This window comes from Electrophorus electricus, chromosome 14, assembly GCF_041902795.1.
Source record: "Electrophorus electricus isolate QZ-2024a chromosome 14, ASM4190279v1, whole genome shotgun sequence".
Lineage (NCBI taxonomy): Eukaryota > Metazoa > Chordata > Actinopteri > Gymnotiformes > Gymnotidae > Electrophorus > Electrophorus electricus.
This window is the reverse complement of record NC_137510.1, coordinates 26,414,453-26,432,500: the sequence shown is the minus strand read 5'-3', so window position 1 is coordinate 26,432,500 and position 18,048 is coordinate 26,414,453. Positions and strand designations below refer to the sequence as shown.

At 44.3% G+C, this 18,048-nt stretch overlaps 1 protein-coding gene across 4 annotated transcripts; it reads left to right on the top strand.

Moving 5' to 3' along the window:
* Nucleotides 1-380: 380 nt before the first annotated feature.
* On the top strand, nt 381-17,848 carry snx27b (sorting nexin 27b). Of its 4 annotated transcripts, none has more exons than XM_027032323.3 (13): nt 381-820; nt 6,379-6,610; nt 6,850-7,042; nt 7,945-8,009; nt 10,834-10,938; nt 12,321-12,399; nt 12,904-13,067; nt 13,146-13,235; nt 13,432-13,581; nt 14,585-14,713; nt 14,791-14,850; nt 14,956-15,004; nt 15,144-17,848. In XM_027032323.3, exons 1-13 carry the CDS (start codon nt 519-521, stop codon nt 15,209-15,211), a joined length of 1,686 nt encoding a protein of 561 aa, XP_026888124.2. In that variant the 5' UTR covers nt 381-518; the 3' UTR covers nt 15,212-17,848. The 4 variants fall into 4 exon arrangements, with proteins under 4 accessions (XP_026888124.2, XP_081551785.1, XP_081551786.1 ...); XM_081695659.1 differs by having other exon boundaries at nt 7,945-8,018; XM_081695660.1 differs by having other exon boundaries at nt 7,945-8,018; nt 14,956-15,018.
* Nucleotides 17,849-18,048: the final 200 nt, after the last annotated feature.

Here is an 18,048-nt window from a genome sequence, read left to right as displayed (position 1 = left end):
GGACCCGCGTGGCACCATTAATGCATGTTCAGTGTCTCCAGTTCCACACAGCTGTACGACCACGAACTATCAATACATAAATAAATAACAGTAGCAAAGAGAAACCCTTACTGACCTGTCCGATCTCTAAGGAAGTATGAGGCTCAGGGCCATGAGCGCCACCACTCTGCCAGTCACATGCCACTATGCGTGCGACAGACACAGGGCTCCTGCAAACTAAGTGACTTGCAACGGTGGTGTTATGAATGATCAGTGCATTTATTCGAATATGTTGAATTAAGTATTGCATTGAAATCTGCTGCGCAAAAGGAGACACGGGCTCCTACTACATATCCCATGTTGCACTTTTTTGTTGTTACGTGCAAGGAAAACAGAGCGGTGCCTCGTGATGGGGCGGTCTCGTGGCGTCCGTTCCTCGCGTCTCGGACTTGCCGCTCTCGCACGGACGGTAATCTGATGTAGCTCGCGATCGCTGTGCGGTGTAGAGGCGGACCTGAGCGCGCGTTCCCGAGCTAAACATGGCAGACGTTGTGGAGGGAGACGTCCTTCGTCCGGCTGTGTCCTCGCGGAATGGCTCCGGCGTCGGTGCGGCGACCTGCGCCGGTGGCCTCGCGACGTGTGCGTCGGGGCCCCGGCTGGTGCGCGTGGTGAAGTCCGAGTCCGGGTACGGCTTCAACGTGCGGGGGCAAGTGAGCGAGGGCGGACAGTTGCGGAGCATCAACGGAGAGCTGTATGCGCCGCTTCAGCACGTCAGTGCCGTTTTACCGGGTGGAGCGGCCGACCGAGCCGGTATATCCAAGGGGGATCGCATTCTCGAAGTGTGAGTTACCGGGCTGACGGCTACCGGGCGTGCACACACGGAGCTAGCCTAGCTGTGCTGCTAGCCTGCTACATGGCCAACACATCACAGCTTAGTTAGTTAACAAACGCAGAGTTAATGTGGGTAATATCATTTAATAGAACTAATATTAGTTAATAATGTCAGTATAACTACTGGAGTTAATGTAGGACGTTATTTCAGTACACCTAGTTATACATATAATATACCTAGTTAGCTAAGACTGAGCCGAGACCGGCTAGCCTAGCCTAGCTAGCGTTAGCTGGCAACAGCGTTTGTGCAGGACATGTAGCGATAGCTAAGATACGCTAACAGCTAAGGTGACTAAAATAACCTTAACACCGAGGTTGGTGCTTGGCCAGTTACTGTAAGAGTGTAAAACACTGTTTTGGGATTGCAATATAGTAATATTGTAAGTAATATAGCTATCTAGGATGCTGCCATGATTACCATCCTAGCTAGCTCGGTAAACTAATTTGCTGGCTGTCTCTTGTATTAGAAGCCAGTTAGGTTAACGTTTCCTGGCTATAAACAGCCACCATGACCTTAATCTAACTTTAATTTAACCTTAGCCAGCAAGATGCTGAGGACGTGAATAACTAAACACTTCTCAAATCAGAGTTCAGACAGCAGACGAATTTACAGAGGCTAGCTGGGTGCAAAGTAAATGCAGCAGGCTAAAAAGATAGAGACTGGATATTCTAATATTCTGAATACACTAAACCGTTATATCTACCACAGCATGGCTAGATAAATAGATACTGGTGTTGGTAATTAAATTTCGTGTTAGTCCAGTAATATCTGTCCTTGAGAGATGACAGAAAATGCAAATTGTTTGGCGAAACACATTTAGAATAACTTGACCTATAGTCTGATACATCTTAAACTCCCCAGCTTTGTTTTAAAAGTGGCTGAGTATAACAGAGCTATTAGTCTAATTTTATAGTCCATGCATAGTAGCACATTTGCAAGCCAGAGTCAGCTGTTTGAATGGCCATCTCATGTGGATGAAAAGAAGGTTTGTGTTAGAATGCTTATGGCCGTTGCAAATTCTTCTCACATACACCAGCACACAATGTCTCTTTCTTTATCATCTTGTTAGCTAATGAAGCCTTTGGCACCTTTCTGCCTTCAAAGATAAGAAAACTTTGTAAAAAATTAAAAGGTTTTTCCCTATTATTGTTAAGCTTTTTCATCTTGATCTGTCTGTAATTGCCGTTGCTGTCTGTGTGTGATTGCCACTCTTGCCTTAGCCTAGATTTCCTCAACATTTTAATATTCACCAAGGCAACTCTTGATGCTGAAGCAGGTTGCTATGGTGAGGAATGCATTTCTCTGGTGTTGGAGGCTGTACAAACTCAACATCACCACCAGCTCAGGGCAAACGGATAGAACGGATACCCAAACTATGTGATGTAGTGAAAGTCACAGAACCTTCTTTTGTCTGTTAAATAATATACAAAAGTGTGTATGATGAATCATGCTTCAGAGGTGATGTTGAATATCAATATTGAATATGTGTCTTCCTGTGCTGGTGTTGGTCTCCCTTTTATTATGGGAGTGCTTTTTTTTGTTTATGTTAATGCCAGATAACAAACAGTGGATGCCTGAATCCATGGCCATGGCTTACTGACTGACTCATCACTCATGTTTCTAGAATGAAGCCTCTCCTGTTCACAAAGCTGTACTAATAGCCCAGGTGCTGGATAGATGAGGATATCTGAAATAGAAACTTGCAGAGCTTCCCAAATAAATGGGGGAATAAAATTGTAGCTGCAGTTTTCTCACATATGTGCAAGAATCCATTTTTGATCTGCCAATATTCTCCTTGACATGGCTGTGCTTTTCTTTGTGTAGTGAAACCTGACCAGCTAATGTCACTCAGATCTAGTTCTGTGCTTTAGCATATTGTACAAAGGCTTTAAACACACAGTCTGATCTGAAGTCACCTTTTTAACAGCATCACTTAGATGATCTGTTTAATGTGGTAAACAAGACATGGGACAGATACTGTTAAGTCCAACTTGCTTCTGTAAATTGATGTATGTTACAGGTCGGTGTTTCTTAGTGTTTCTCAGTTGTTGGGGGCCACCAGGAGGTCCAGATGTTTGCTCAAATCCTCTTCCCAGTACACAAGGTTCAGTTTTCAGGCATGGAAGCTGGAGTGAAGTCAAAATGTGAACTGATGTGTGAATGGGTTATCCATCCAAGAAGTGTATAACTCCGTGGTTCCTAATCCACATTTGAAGATTCTTGTTGGGTCTAATTAAACCTACCTCACATTATGAGTCAGGTTAGTTTGAGCAGAGAGAATATTATCTGGACATGGGAATATAATCTGGGCATGGTGTCTCCAGTGGTCCTGGGATCCAGTATGCCAGGTGAAGCAGTTTAGAAGCCTGGTATAATAAGGTGATGGATAGCACAATAGCTCAAGGATTAAAGACCAAGTGTAAGGATTGGTCTATAAACCCAGCGATTTGGTGTATATGGAGAATGGCAATGGACCAACAGCTGATCTCTGGAGAACACCAGTACTACAGTAGAGCAGTGGTGGCTGGCCCATAGAGGGCGCTAGATTTCCCTGGTGGAAAATAAACATTTTTAATGTGGAGTAGAGACAGCTGACGTTATTGATAGTCAGTCAGTCGGTGGAGTAGAGGCAGCTGACGTTATTGATAGTCAGTCGGTGGAGTAGAGACAGCTGACGTTATTGATAGTCAGTCGGTCGGTGGAGTAGAGGCAGCTGACGTTATTGATAGTCAGTCGGTCGGTGGAGTAGAGGCAGCTGACGTTATTGATAGTCAATCGGTCGGTGGAGTAGAGGCAGCTGACGTTATTGATAGTCGGTCGGTGGAGTAGAGGCAGCTGACGTTGTTGATAGTCGGTCGGTCGGTGGAGTAGAGGCAGCTGACGTTGTTGATAGTCAGTCGGTCGGTCGGTGGATTAGAGGCAGCTGACGTTGTTGATAGTCGGTCGGTCGGTGGAGTAGAGGCAGCTGACGTTATTGATGGTCGGTGGAGTAGAGGCAGCTGACGTTGTTGATAGTCAGTCGGTCGGTGGAGTAGAGGCAGCTGATGTTGTTGATAGTCAGTCGGTCGGTGAGTAGAGGCAGCTGACGTTGTTGATAGTCGGTCGGTGGAGTAGAGGCAGCTGACGTTGTTGATAGTCAGTCGGTCGGTGGAGTAGAGGCAGCTGACGTTGATAGTCAGTCGGTCGGTGGAGTAGAGGCAGCTGACGTTGTTGATAGTCGGTCGGTCGGTGGAGTAGAGGCAGCTGACGTTGTTGATAGTCGGTCGGTCGGTGGAGTAGAGGCAGCTGACGTTGTTGATAGTCGGTCGGTCGGTGGAGTAGAGGCAGCTGACGTTGTTGATAGTCGGTCGGTCGGTGGAGTAGAGGCAGCTGACGTTGTTGATAGTCGGTCGGTCGGTGGAGTAGAGGCAGCTGACGTTGTTGATAGTCGGTCGGTCGGTGGAGTAGAGGCAGCTGACGTTGTTGATAGTCGGTCGGTCGGTGGAGTAGAGGCAGCTGACGTTGTTGATAGTCGGTCGGTCGGTGGAGTAGAGGCAGCTGACGTTGTTGATAGTCGGTCGGTCGGTGGAGTAGAGGCAGCTGACGTTGTTGATAGTCGGTCGGTCGGTGGAGTAGAGGCAGCTGACGCAAGACACGAGATTTGTCACCCCCTAATTTAATAAGATCTCTTCACCAAAATCCTTTTGAGAGAACATTTTGTGAAGAAACTAAAGTTCTGAGTAGCTTGCTAAGATGGCCACTTAGCTAGTCAAGTTGTGCATTGTGTATTTTGTGGTAGATTGTAATTCATACTGCCAATGTTAGCTAACAGCTTGTTGCGTAGCTAATTTAGTGGTTGTTCTGTATCTAACTTGTAGCTTGCTAACTTTAGCTAGCTAGCTGTGTGTTTTAGTGGTACTGCTAGATGTAAGGCCACTGCATTAACTTTTAAAATGCAAGCTTTCTATTTGTTTAAAAATACTCTTTTAGTTAACAAAATATTCAATGTTTTTCACTGTGAACGTTAAGAAAACAGCTTCACCTCTCAAAATAAAAAAGATGTACAAGATAACTTCCACAGGGTTTTTACAGTTTGTGTGTAAGACGCACAAATTTACGCTAATCTACGCATCATGCATAAAATCGCATCGCAAAATAAATTAGTTTTCTTTGTGTGTAGCATAAAATGTCATCCAGCAATATTTTGATGTCTAGAAATTCCTAATTTTGTTTTAATATTTTGCTAATATTACTATACATGTTTCTGACCAAGACTTAATCTGTAATCTGACGTTGCATAGTGTACCTTATGTCTGAGGAGATTATAGCTGCAAGTAACAATTAATCACTTACTGTTAATCTTTTGACTTTTAATGCCGATTAAACAATTACTGGCTATTTCACAGAGCAGTACATTTACAGCATTTGGCAGATGCTCTATTCCAGAGCGAATTACAAAAAGTGCTTTATCATTTCTCATGGAATGAATCCTTGCCAGCACAGTAGGGTTAAGTTATATTAGGATAGTAGTTTAAGGTGCATTAGGTCCTGAAATTGACTGCCAAAAACAACCCCACCCAGAATGTTTTTGTCAGCCACCACTGCAGTAGAGAGGAGCTGAAACTGCTCTCACGGCAGCTCCAGAACACTTCCAGGACGATGCAGTAAAAGACGGGTGTAGCCTACGGACTGAAAGGGATTTAGATCCAACTTTCGAAGGGACATTTTCAAAGCAGATTGAAATTGTGTTTTGGAACTGTCATTCTTATGAGTGGGAGCTGCTGCTGGAAGGCCTGTGAGTGTCTGTCGCACTCTGTGCTTTAGATGGGGAGCACATGAAGGACACACAGCCGTTCACATGATTCCCTCTGTGAGATTCTGTCTTCTAGTGGCTCAGTGTAAAGAACTAATAGAGCTAGAGTAAATGCTGAATTAGGAAGAAAGAGGGGACATTTTGTTGAGTCAGCTATTTTAAAACTGTGTGTGTGTCTCACATCTTGCTGATTTGTACAGTTTAGTTGACACATCTTCATGGTGTTCGCCCAGGGGAGTGCAGCCCGCTTCCCTGGTTAGATATCTGCCTGGTGAAGTCGTGTCTGGAAAGTGATCGAGTGTTATCACCACAGCAGAAGTCTGGAGCTGCAGGTCATGAATACCTTGTAGGAAATATTATACCTCTTATATATCTCTGGTCAACTCGCTCCCATCACAGAGTCCCTGAAAAGAAATAAAAGGTTTTTAGAAGAGAGCAGGGTTGAAATAAAGTCTCTCTCTGGTCCATGGCAGAAAGGCTTCTGAAGGTACATCCTACAGCAGTCTCAAACTGCGGTTTGAACCATGTACCATGCTAACGTACACGCTCTGTTATCTCACAAGCATACGTGACCTCGTGGTGAGATATGAGTGCTGCAAGAGCACACTGGGGTCATGCCCAAGCCAAGAAGGGCACAAAAGTCTCAGGCTTCAGGCAGTCACAGCTACTGTGCCAGTGTAACCAATGCCTACACCTCTCCCCCACTTCACTGCAGTAATGGTGTAAGTGTGGAGGGGGCCACCCATAAGCAGGTGGTGGACCTGATCCGTGCCGGGGAGCGGGAGCTGGTGTTGGCCGTCCTGTCGGTGCCCCAGCCGGAGACGGACAGCCTCGACCCCGGTGACGACGGCTCGGTGCAGTCCTGCTACGACTACAGCGACAAGCAGGCTGTGCCCATCTCTGTGCCCACCTACAAGCACGTGGAGCAGAGTGGCGAGAAGTTTGTGGTGAGCATGGGCTAAACCGTGGTTACGTTTATGCAGTGTCGTCCACCATCGTGTTTAAGGAATTTACATTGTATTCTGCTCTCTTACATAAATTAATACATCTTGTGCATAATTGTTGTGTGATTCTTGGGGTAGCCAATAACTAGAATTAATTTGCTATGGGCTGTAAGTAAGCTACATGGTACTATAATGTGTACAAGCAGTGCCCCGGTACTAGGGTTCCCTATGTTTGGCCCCAGGTATATAACGTGTACATGGCCGGCCGACAGTTGTGCTCTAAGCGCTACCGGGAGTTTGCCATCCTGCATCAGAACCTGAAGCGGGAGTTCGCCACCTTCACGTTCCCCAAGCTTCCGGGGAAGTGGCCCTTCTCCCTGTCCGAGCAGCAGCTAGACACCCGCCGGCGAGGCCTGGAGGAATACCTGGAGAGAGGTGAGAGGCAGGGAGAGGAACTGCCAAACCGCACACAGACAGATTCATTACGAGCGGTTACACGTGTGAAGCGTTTAGCACCTGGTTATTAAGACCCATAGGGCAGTGTGGAGCAGGAACCTGCAGGGAAGGGCACATATGCAATCTCTGTTGTCTGTCTGATGTAAGGGTGAGACAGTAGAACCACGTAAACCCTAAGAAGTGTCTAACTCAGTAGTACCTAATCCACATTCTTATTGTTGGAAGTAAACCCACCTCACATTATGAGTGAGGTTATTTTGAGCAGAGAGAATAGTATCATCATCTGGGCAGAGAATATAATCTGAGCATGGTGTCTCCAGTGGTCCTGGGATCCAGTATGTCAGGTGAAGCAGTTTAGAAGCCTGGCATAATAAGGTGATGGGCAGCACAATAGATCAAGGATTAAAGACCAAGTGTAAGGATTGGTCTGTAAAGCCAGCGATTTGGTGTATATGGAGAAATAAAAACTACAAATGCAACCAGTAGTCCTGTACGAGTTCACGTTGTTCATGTTAAAACAGTGTTGAATCATTTGACTGCCATAATCCACCCCGTCCCCCGCCCGCCTGACAATGTCATCAGAAGCTGACAAACACCGAGCACATTGTGGCCCAGGCCACAGAAATCTGATGCAGGGAGAATTTTCCCAGCCTCTGTTTAGCCTGCACACACATCCGTGTGTCCAATTTCCACATTGTTTTGATGAAATTTCAGTATTTTTAATGACGTTGAATGAAACTGAAATGGAGAAGTGTTGGTGACTTGTCTGATATGAACTCAGCGTGAGTTTGTTTTTAAATGCCCAGATAGATGGTATGGCCCTTAGTTTTTAAAATGTTTTAAATCTCATGATGTTTCCCTGGTTGTCTCACTTTTGACAGTCTGTTCCGTGCGGGTGATTGGGGAGAGTGACATCATGCAGGACTTCCTATCGGAGTCAGATGAGGTAAGTCAGGTAAAATGCAGCATAAAACAGTGTTAAGAACACCTAGAATGCACACCAAATAATTTGTGACTTGTTACAGAGCTTATTTACATATTGCAGTGTTACAGAGCCCAATATTGCAACAATTTATAAGTTAGATTTTGAAACATGTTATAAAATGTAGGCAGCTATGGCTAGGGTTCGAGGTAGCTAGGGCTAGGGTTCGAGGTAGCTATGGCTCAGGTTCCAGGTAGCAAAGTTGAGGTAAGTGTGAAACCTCACTGTAGTTGTAAGAGGACAGTTTGCTTCTAGCTGTCATGCACTTTAATGCAACTTTACTGGAGTTTCTCCAGCTGTGCCCCCACTTCAGAGCCCTCTCACTAACTGGTCATAATGTATAACCTGTAACTAGCTGATATTAATTGTATCAAGTTAGTGTGGCACCTCCCAATCTAGTTCTTGGGAATCTCTACCCTACATATTTCTGTATCCCACATATCTGTTCCATGTTCTCACAGTTGGTGTGTTGGGAGCTGGAGCACAGATGTATACTGTCTAAGGTTACTAAGGACTGGATTATGAAACACGCAAGGGTCTTGACTGCATGTTGAGCACGTGTAGTATTAACGGTATCCCTCATAGCGATAATCCCCTTACTATGTCAATATGTCAGAACTGCACAGAACATTTTTTAAGTCATTATCATAGCATTGGCAGTATTGTGGCAATACTGATATTGCTGAAAAGAATGCATACAAGTCCTGTAACAAATAAATTTTTCCCCTCAAATTCCAGATGAGTGTTTTGTGGGTGTTCTGATATTTACTAAAGATCCAACAGATAAAATAAGTCCAGTAATGTTTAAAATACATAAATAAAGGGTTCAGTATTGTCTTAATAGGTTGCACATAGTTGTAATTTGTAATACAGATATTTAGCTACCAATAGATTGATATTTTACCATTTACAATATCTTAAACATTAGTTATGTTTTTAATTATTTAATTACATCAGTTCAACAACTTTGTGTGCACAACTCTTACTGAAGCTTATGCCTGGAAACAATGGGCAGTAAAGAACATTCTTGAAATATCCTGAAATGTGGACCAATTAAAACCAATTCAGGTGTTACAAACAAGCCATGTGACTTTGACCACAGAGAAAGGCTGATAAATGACATCACTGTCCGACCTTTACGGCCTTTAGCTGGTGTCCTGATTTCAGTTAAGTAATCCAGTTTGTTGTGCTAAGGTATTTATTAGCAGTGTCACCTGTATAATTCTCAGAGAACACGGGCTGTATATGGCAAATTTTCTACAGTCACTCCATGCTAACTTGCACAGGTCTTCCAGTTCATATAATGGATTTTCTTGAAAAGTAATATTAAATTTAAACCTTGCAAAATACTTTTTTAGTGTTGAATTTTTGAAGTATGCTTGTATATTTATTTAAAGATTCACCAATTACCTTTTTTTTTTTTTTTCTCTGGATTGGGTTGAAATTTTTTTGGAACATCCAATAAACCTTATGGATAATTTACAACATGTATTCATGTAAGTATTGGCCTCAGATATACAAGTGCTGAATGTTAACGTAAATAAACTTTTAAAAGATATTTTGACTATTTGCCCCAAGAAGAATTATTACATTTTCCTTGAATCTTTAAGGGAAAGTGTTAATATTTATTGTCAACATATAATGGAATTATATATTACTCCACCTTATTCCATAATATATGGAGAAAAGATTTTTCCTAATTTTCACTGGTTGTAATATTAGATTCTGTGGTTTTATTTCATAGGTAGATATTTGTACTATGTTGACATCAAGATTTTTTATCTCTGTATGTAACCTACTGATCCTGTTTTTGCTTGGGCTCAACAAATTAACAAGTTACAGCTGGTAAGTAAATTAGCACAGCGCTAAACTAATTTCTCACATCATAAACTAGTAGTATTGGAAAACAGTAAAGCCAGTCTGGGCTAATCCAGCCTGAGACAGGCTTGGTCTGATTGCTTAATGGATGCCTCATACCCCGTAGGTACATCGAGTGCACTCTTTAGAGATATCATAGAGCACTCTTGTACGGGGGGGGGGGTCATCAGACAGCCAGCCCAAACTAATGGAACACAAGGAATTACTGAAGTTGAGAATTGCCTGTTTTGATTTGGTGATGCCACATCACCAGAATATTGCTTTCTTCAGACAGTGTTGTGATGCCTCCAACTTTACTATTGCACAGTAGCAAATGATCTAGATGTGAACTTGATTAATGCTGCACAAAAACAAAATTGGATTACGAGAAAGTGAAAATTTAAAAAATGTATAACTAAAAATATTTGGAGTAGAGCTGAAGGATTTTGCAGGGTCTCATGAATTTAATAGAAGTTTTCACATTATTATTATTATTATTATTTTCAAGAAAATACATGACATGACCTGTAGGGCCTGGAATGACCTATAATTTTCACATGCACTATAATTACTGTGGAAAAGTAGAGCAACACATTGCTAATATTTCAGAAGGTGTAATATACAGACAAGCCCTGTAACAAGTCTGGACTTTTGCTTGCTTTTTCTATTTTTGTGCAGCGAGCGTTCTGATCAGACACAAATGACTTGTAAAGAGGTTTGTGCGTCTGATGTAAGAGGTGAACTGTTCACTGTGCACATGCATTCCACTAGTTGTTGAAGATTTGTTTCCCTGAACATGTTTTTTGTCCACTCATCCCTCCCTCCCTTCTGTTTAGTCTTTCAGCCTTTTCAGTGCAGTCCTTGGGTGCTTATGGCCTGTCTGTTTACTTCTGTCTGAGTCACATATATCTCTCTGTCCACCTTCCCCCAGAATTATAACGGGGTTTCTGATGTGGAATTGAGAATAGCCATGCCGGATAAAGCCACTATAACTGTCCGTGTGCGGAAAAACTGCACTACAGACCAGGTCTACCAGGTATTGCACACATCGGTACAGCACTGCACAAGTGACACGGTTTTCATAGAAACCAATTACAGGTAAAACTGCACAGAATGTTTCGAAGAGCAGCTTGATTCACTACACCGAGTCTTGAAACCTTCTTCAGGAGATCAGAAATGACCCACCTTGGTCTCACGCTCATTCAGACATGCGCTGGTCATCAGATGAACATTTTGCATAAGCCTTATTCAGCGTCTTTTCCAAAGTCAAAATTAAATTTATATAGCACTTTTTACAACAGATGATGTCACAAAGCAGCTTTACAGCTTTACAGACAGTGGTGAGGAGAAACTCCCTAGAGCTTGAGGAACCACCTCCAGAGGAACCAAGACTTCTCCTTTGGGTGACAAAAGACACTAGAATAGTAAGAATAAGGGGCAGAGCAAGTAGTGAGAGGGGGGAAAAGGTAGTTAATTTTGGCATTGAAAAATGGCAGATAATGTGCCATTTACTTACTTTTTATTTACATTTTGGTTTTATTTCACTTTTATTTGCATTAGCCTCCATTTCTGGATTTAAATAGTGAATAAGGTATGACATGAAATTATGTATAAAGTGAATATAAACTGTAACCTGAGTGAGCTTGCAGTCACATCACATGGGTTCATTCACACGGATCGGTCCTAGTAAAGGTGGCCTTCTGTCAGACGTGTTTAAAATGTTTGGGATTTATTAAAGTCACCTGGTTGAATTTACCATTGATCTTGGCGATAGCCAATGACTCAATAGTCCAGGAAGCACCATGGTAGTGGGTGACTGGAGAACACATTCAGTCTGGATGGAGATTAAAAAACAAAACCCTAGTTTTCATCTGACCATGAGCAGCTGCAAGCTGCTGTTGAGTGTCAGGAAGAGAAAGACGTGGTTTGTGAAAAAGCCTGCAGTGTCCTGAGCCTCTATGTGTCTTGGGGCAAACTTATAGACAGTGTCTTGAGGAAGAGAATAAACACCAGAGTGCAAGATGGCACCTGATCTGTGAGGCCGGTGGAGACAGTGTCTGTCCTAAATGCTTGGCTGGACTGTGTAGCAAGATAAATGATTCAACATTCCTAAGCAGGATATACTACTGGGTCACTACAAACCTAGAAAAGTGTGAGGAGAATATCCACAAAGTCTGAAGATGTCTGTGGGTCACAGTCAGTCAGTCAGAGTTGTAGCCAGGTTGTACATGTTATGTTTATGTTCTCCACTTCGCCTGAAATGGGGAGCTCATGTATTTAACAAAAATCCAATGTGCAGGAATACAATATATAAGCACAATAACATAAACCTTCAATTTCTAAATGCTTATAGATTTTACTTCTGCAGAAGTGACAACTCTGTGCTCCCTCACCCTGTCTCTCTCCCTCCTGTCTCAGGCTGCGGTATTGAAGGTTGGGATGGACAATATTACTGCCAGTTACTTTGCCCTTTTTGAAGTCATCAATCATTCCTTTGGTAAGTGGCTTTGCCTTCTGATCTTACAATCCTCACCTGTGGGCAGGCCACACCACTCTCAGAACCTCACCTGTGCTTCTGTGGGCGGGCCACAGAGACAGCTCTTTCATGTGTGGGGAGGATCCTTCACACCATGCTCAGCTCAAGTTTCAATGAGCAGAGTGCACTGGTACTGAGATAATCGAAACCACTCCAACAGTCTTCTCTGGTTCCTGCAAGCACACTTTCGACTAGTGTTGTGTTTCATTGGCATTGGAGGGCACACTCCCTGCCAGTGGGTGACGGCACGGTCAGTGAGGTCATGCGCAGGGGACCATCTTCACAGTTTTAAAATGATCAAGGAACTGTGGACAGTAAAGTGACACTGAAGTTCTAGCAAAAGAGAGTTGTGAGAGTCCCTGCCGTTTGTCTGTGGAAAGAGCAACGTGTCAGTACCACGGCCTGTGTGTCGGAGGGGATCATCAGAATAATTCTACAGCTGTTTCTGTCTCGCGTGTCTGTCAGTGCGGAAACTGGCCCCCAACGAGTTCCCTCACAAGCTGTACGTGCAGAACTACACGTCGGCCGTGACGGGGACCTGCCTTACCCTACGTAAGTGGCTCTTCACCACCGAGGAGGAGACCCTGCTCAACAACAACGAGCTGGCCATCAACTTCTGCTTCCACCAGGTGCATGCCACACACACGCCTCATGCGCGGATGTGGTGGTTCTCCATCGACTGTTCCAACATTCTCTCCCTCTCTCAGGCTCTGGATGACGTGAAGAAAGGACTCATTAAGGTGGAGGAGAAATCGTACCAGCTGCAGAAACTGGCCGAACAGAGGAAAATTTCCATGGTGAGTGTCACCATGGTGAGTGTGTGTGAGGGGGTCATCAAAACAATTTAAGTTATTTCTCTCTCAGTTCTGCTGAAAGTAGGGAAGTGAATGTGGTTGCGTGTTACATCACATAAGTAGTGAAAAATGAATTAAAATGGTGCTCAGTATTCAAATGGACATAAATGTGTGTGTGCCTCCCCTCCCCTCTCTCCAGTATCTGAACATGGTGAGGACTTGTGAGGGCTATAATGAGATTGTCTTTCCTCACTGTGCTTGTGACTCACGCCGTAAAGGCCACGTTGTCACGGCGATAAGTATCCACCACTTCAAACTGCACGCCTGCACCGACGAGGGAACCTTGGAGGTGAGGGAGAGAGCCTAGTTCTGTGTGTGTGTGTGTGTGTGGAGGTGATGGAGAGAGCCTAGTTCTTTGTGTGTGTGTGTGTGTGTGTATGGAGGTGAGGGAGAGAGCCTAGTTCTGTGTGTGTGTGTGTGGAGGTGATGGAGAGAGCCTAGTTCTTTGTGTGTGTGTGTGTGTGTGTGTGTGTGTGTGTATGGAGGTGAGGGAGAGAGCCTAGTTCTGTGTGTGTGTGTGTGTGTGTGGAGGTGATGGAGAGAGCCTAGTTCTTTGTGTGTGTGTGTGTGTGTGTGTGTGTGTGTGTATGGAGGTGAGGGAGAGAGCCTAGTTCTGTGTGTGTGTGTGTGGAGGTGATGGAGAGAGCCTAGTTCTTTGTGTGTGTGTGTGTGTGTGTGTGTGTGTGTGTATGGAGGTGAGGGAGAGAGCCTAGTTCTGTGTGTGTGGATGTGAGGGAGAGAGCCTAGTTCTTTGTGTGTGTGTGTGTGTGTGTGTGTGTGTGTGTGTATGGAGGTGAGGGAGAGAGCCTAGTTCTTTGTGTGTGTGTGTGTGTGTGTGTGTGTGGAGGTGAGGGAGAGAGCCTAGTTCTGTGTGTGTGTGTGTGGAGGTGAGGGAGAGAGCCTAGTTCTGTGTGTGTGTGTGTGTGTGTGGAGGTGAGGGAGAGAGCCTAGTTCTGTGTGTGTGGATGTGAGGGAGAGAGCCTAGTTCTTTGTGTGTGTGTGTGTGTGTGGAGGTGAGGGAGAGAGCCTAGTTCTTTGTGTGTGTGTGTGTGTGTGTGTGTGTGTGTGTGTGGAGGTGAGGGAGAGAGCCTAGTTCTGTGTGTGTGGAGGTGAGGGAGAGAGCCTAGTTCTTTGTGTGTGTGTGTGTGTGTGTGTGTGTGTGTGTGTGTGTGTGTGTGTGTGTGTGGAGGTGAGGGAGAGAGCCTAGTTCTACCATAACTGTGTGTGTGCGTGTACGTGTGGTTACATTTACCATGTTCTCCTTTTTTTTTCCTTCACACACACACACACAGAATCAAGTGATTGCGTTCGAGTGGCTGGAGATGCAGAGGTGGGACACAGATGAGGAGGGTATGGCTTTCTGCTTCGAGTATGCACGGGCCGAGAAGAAACCCCGCTGGGTGAAAATCTTCACTCCATACGTGAGTCAATACACACATCCTGACACACGCGCGCGCACACAAGCCCACTGAGTGGTAATAATCCTTCTCACCAACAGTTCAACTACATGCACGAGTGCTTTGAGCGGGTCTTCTGTGAGCTCAAATGGAGGAGAGAGGTACGGGACTTCATGGATGGAGAGTGACATCTAGAGCATGTGATATGTAGAGCGTGAGTGTATGAGTGGTAGAATGTGCACCAACTAGGGGCTTTATGGTTTCAGGTGGAGGAAGAGGCCACAGATAAAGACAACAAGAACTGCAGTAAAGATGGTATGTGTAGTAAGGTAAGGCTTAGCCTACCTGACTTTATCTAATCATCTTCTTTCAGTGTCCTGATAAGGGTGTGGGTAGGTGTGTGTGCGTATGTTTGTATGTCTGGTTTTGCTCTGACACTCCTCTCCTTTTGCAGAATATCTTCCAAATGTTGAGGCACAGAAGGGATGGAGGCACCTGAGGCACGAGATCGTCACCCCCTGAACACACACACACACACACACATACACACACACGAACACACACACACACACAGAAACACAACTCAGAGGAGCCCTGGTCCAACTCAGTCACATGTGGGGTGGCTTGTGCATCACAGCCTGCCCACTAAGTCATTACATTCAAAAGAAAAAAGAATAAAATCTTCAGTACATACAATAGTGGAAATACGCAAACAAGCTTAAAAGGTGAATTAAAAGACATTTTCCAGACTTCACTCATCATCTCTTTGGGGACTAAACTGACTTGAATGGCGCTGAAAGTTTCTGATGAGACTTTTTGTGAAGAAACTGATGAGGTAAAGGTCCAGGAGACTGGCTACATTCTCTTTAAGTACATGCTGGACATGATGGGTCTGTGTACCCCCCCCCCCCCCAGCTCCACTGGTCCTAAAGACTGGCCCCTGCACTGTGATTGGTCCTGGTGACTGAAGCATGCAGGGTAACTCCTACTAGTCCCTACTACCTGTGAACATTTTTAATCATGAGGCAGGATGAACCGGGGGGGGGAACCAGGTTGACGAGAGCAAGAGTCTAGGATGTATGTCCAGGCACCTGCCATGGTTGCCACCGGCAACATCATCCTGATGCTTAACAAACGCATCACGTAAAACAGCGTGGCCCTCAGAGTGTATCAGCACAAAGCACTGGTTTAGAGTCTGAACAGAGGAACCACAAGGACATCATTCCAAAGTGCAGATGTAAAACTCCACAGTCCACTAGGACACGCAGGACCAATGAGACACGAGCGTCTTCTGCCAGGACATGCAGGACCAATGAGACCAATGAGCAAGTGTCTTCTGCCTCTCAGCAGAGGCTGTTTGACTGCTGCATTGTCCTTTCCAATTTGTTGGCAGTAAGACTTTTGTTTAATGCTTCTTTGATCACCCCCCCCCCCTTTTAACATTTAAGGTAAGCTCTTTTAGGGGTAAGCAAGTGTTTGTTTGTTTGTTTTCAGTTTAAACACATTTTATTTGTGAGGAATTGCACCAGTGTGTGCAGTACTGTGTTGTGCAGTACAACAGTATTATGATCTACACTCACGTTTAACCGTCGGAACTCACACAACCCAGCGGCAGGACTAGAGAATGTGCAGCTGGTCGTCTCTCTTGGGTTCGGTCCGGTCATGACTTTCCTTGTCTGTAAGTACCATAAATGCTGTGAAGTTTAAGGTCTGGAGACATTTCATACTGAATATGTCCAATACAGTCATGCAACACAAAACAATCGCACTAATACTCATGGGATTTTTTTTGGTTTTTATGTGCATATCCATCTAAGTTGCTCCTTGGTAAGATGATTCCTTTGGAGGATTTGTTGTTGCTGTTTGTTTTGTGGTTCTTGAAAAACATGAAGCAATCAGACCTGTTAAGGAAGGTATTCATGTGTGCATGGCCACCAATATGCAGGTAAGGGACGGCCCAAAGTCGTGTTTCAGTTTTGTTTGGTTGTTTGTTTAATGTTTTGTTTTGCTAGCATTTAGCGTGTCACTTTGTGGCCTGTGTCCTCTACGTGAGCAGTAGGTACAGTAGCTTTGACCTCTTGCAGGGTTCTTTAGTCCCTTACTGCTGGGTGAACTCTGTATACATTTTCCTGTCACGTTTGTTTCCTGTATTTCTTTTTAAAGTCTGTTTCCTTTAGCGCAGGCGCATGCGAGTTTGGTGATGAGGCCCAGTAATGATTTGCACTTAAAGTATTAACTCTGTGTGACCTGTACCCTGCCATCTTGGCGCTGAGGGGTTTGTTTCTGTCTGTGCATGTTACCTCATTCACTAACACATGGACAATCTGATTTACCACCCCCCTCCCCCACCTTAAAGGTTTAAATTTACTACATATCATACATGTAATGTACCATCATGTGTCAGTTGAAGCAAGTTCTTTTTCCCCCAGTGTAACTCATTCCGGATAGTAACCGAACGCAGACGCCGTCCGGTTATGTTAAGGGGAAACTGAGATTCTGCTCCCTGAGTTTAAAATCCTAATGCGTCTGACGTGTATATTCAGTATCTCCCCAAGAACGTTCAGTGTCTCTGTGCAGTCAGGCACTTACGTTACATACGTTACGTCACTAGACTGGTCCGACATTCCCGAATATCAAGAAGTATGAGCACACTGGATTATCAGTAGTGAAAACACACACACACACACACACACACACACGTAGCGTAGTGTTTAGGGGCTCAGAGGTTTCAGTGCACCTCATTATTACAGAAGAGCTCTGCTTACTGTACAGCTACAGCACCTGCTGTTCCGCCCTCCAGCCGTTGGTGGATGTGCTCTGTTGGTCCTGGACGCACTCCAGGTTAAATAACCTCTCATTTATTTGAATATCAGACAAGATCTTTCTGAACTGTATTTTCAGCAGCACGTGTTTTAAGCAAATCTTTTCTAATGAAGTGTATAGACCGTTGTCACAGAGCCATTCTGAAGGACACAACAGTAGTGACCTGAAACGCGCCAGGTGGAAAACCTGTTGGCAGATGAAGCAAAAAGTCACACAGAAGTGTTTGGAAACAAGCAGATGAAATAATTACATCTATAATGTGTTTGGTAAAGTTTGTTCACAGCATTATAAGAAATTGTAAGATATTCTTTTAAATAAATCATTTTAATTGAGGAAGCTTTTTGTATCAACTTCTTGTGACATGTTTTGAGGAACCGGGAAGAACCCTTGCACGACATTTAGGCAATAGCAAACTCATCGCGTGTCATTTTCGGACATTATCAAGTCTGAATTCAGGAATATTCCACTTGCTTTTGGAACAGTTTTTAGATCTCGGCCTTCCTATGGGGCTGGTCTTATTGGCTTCGTTCTGCTGC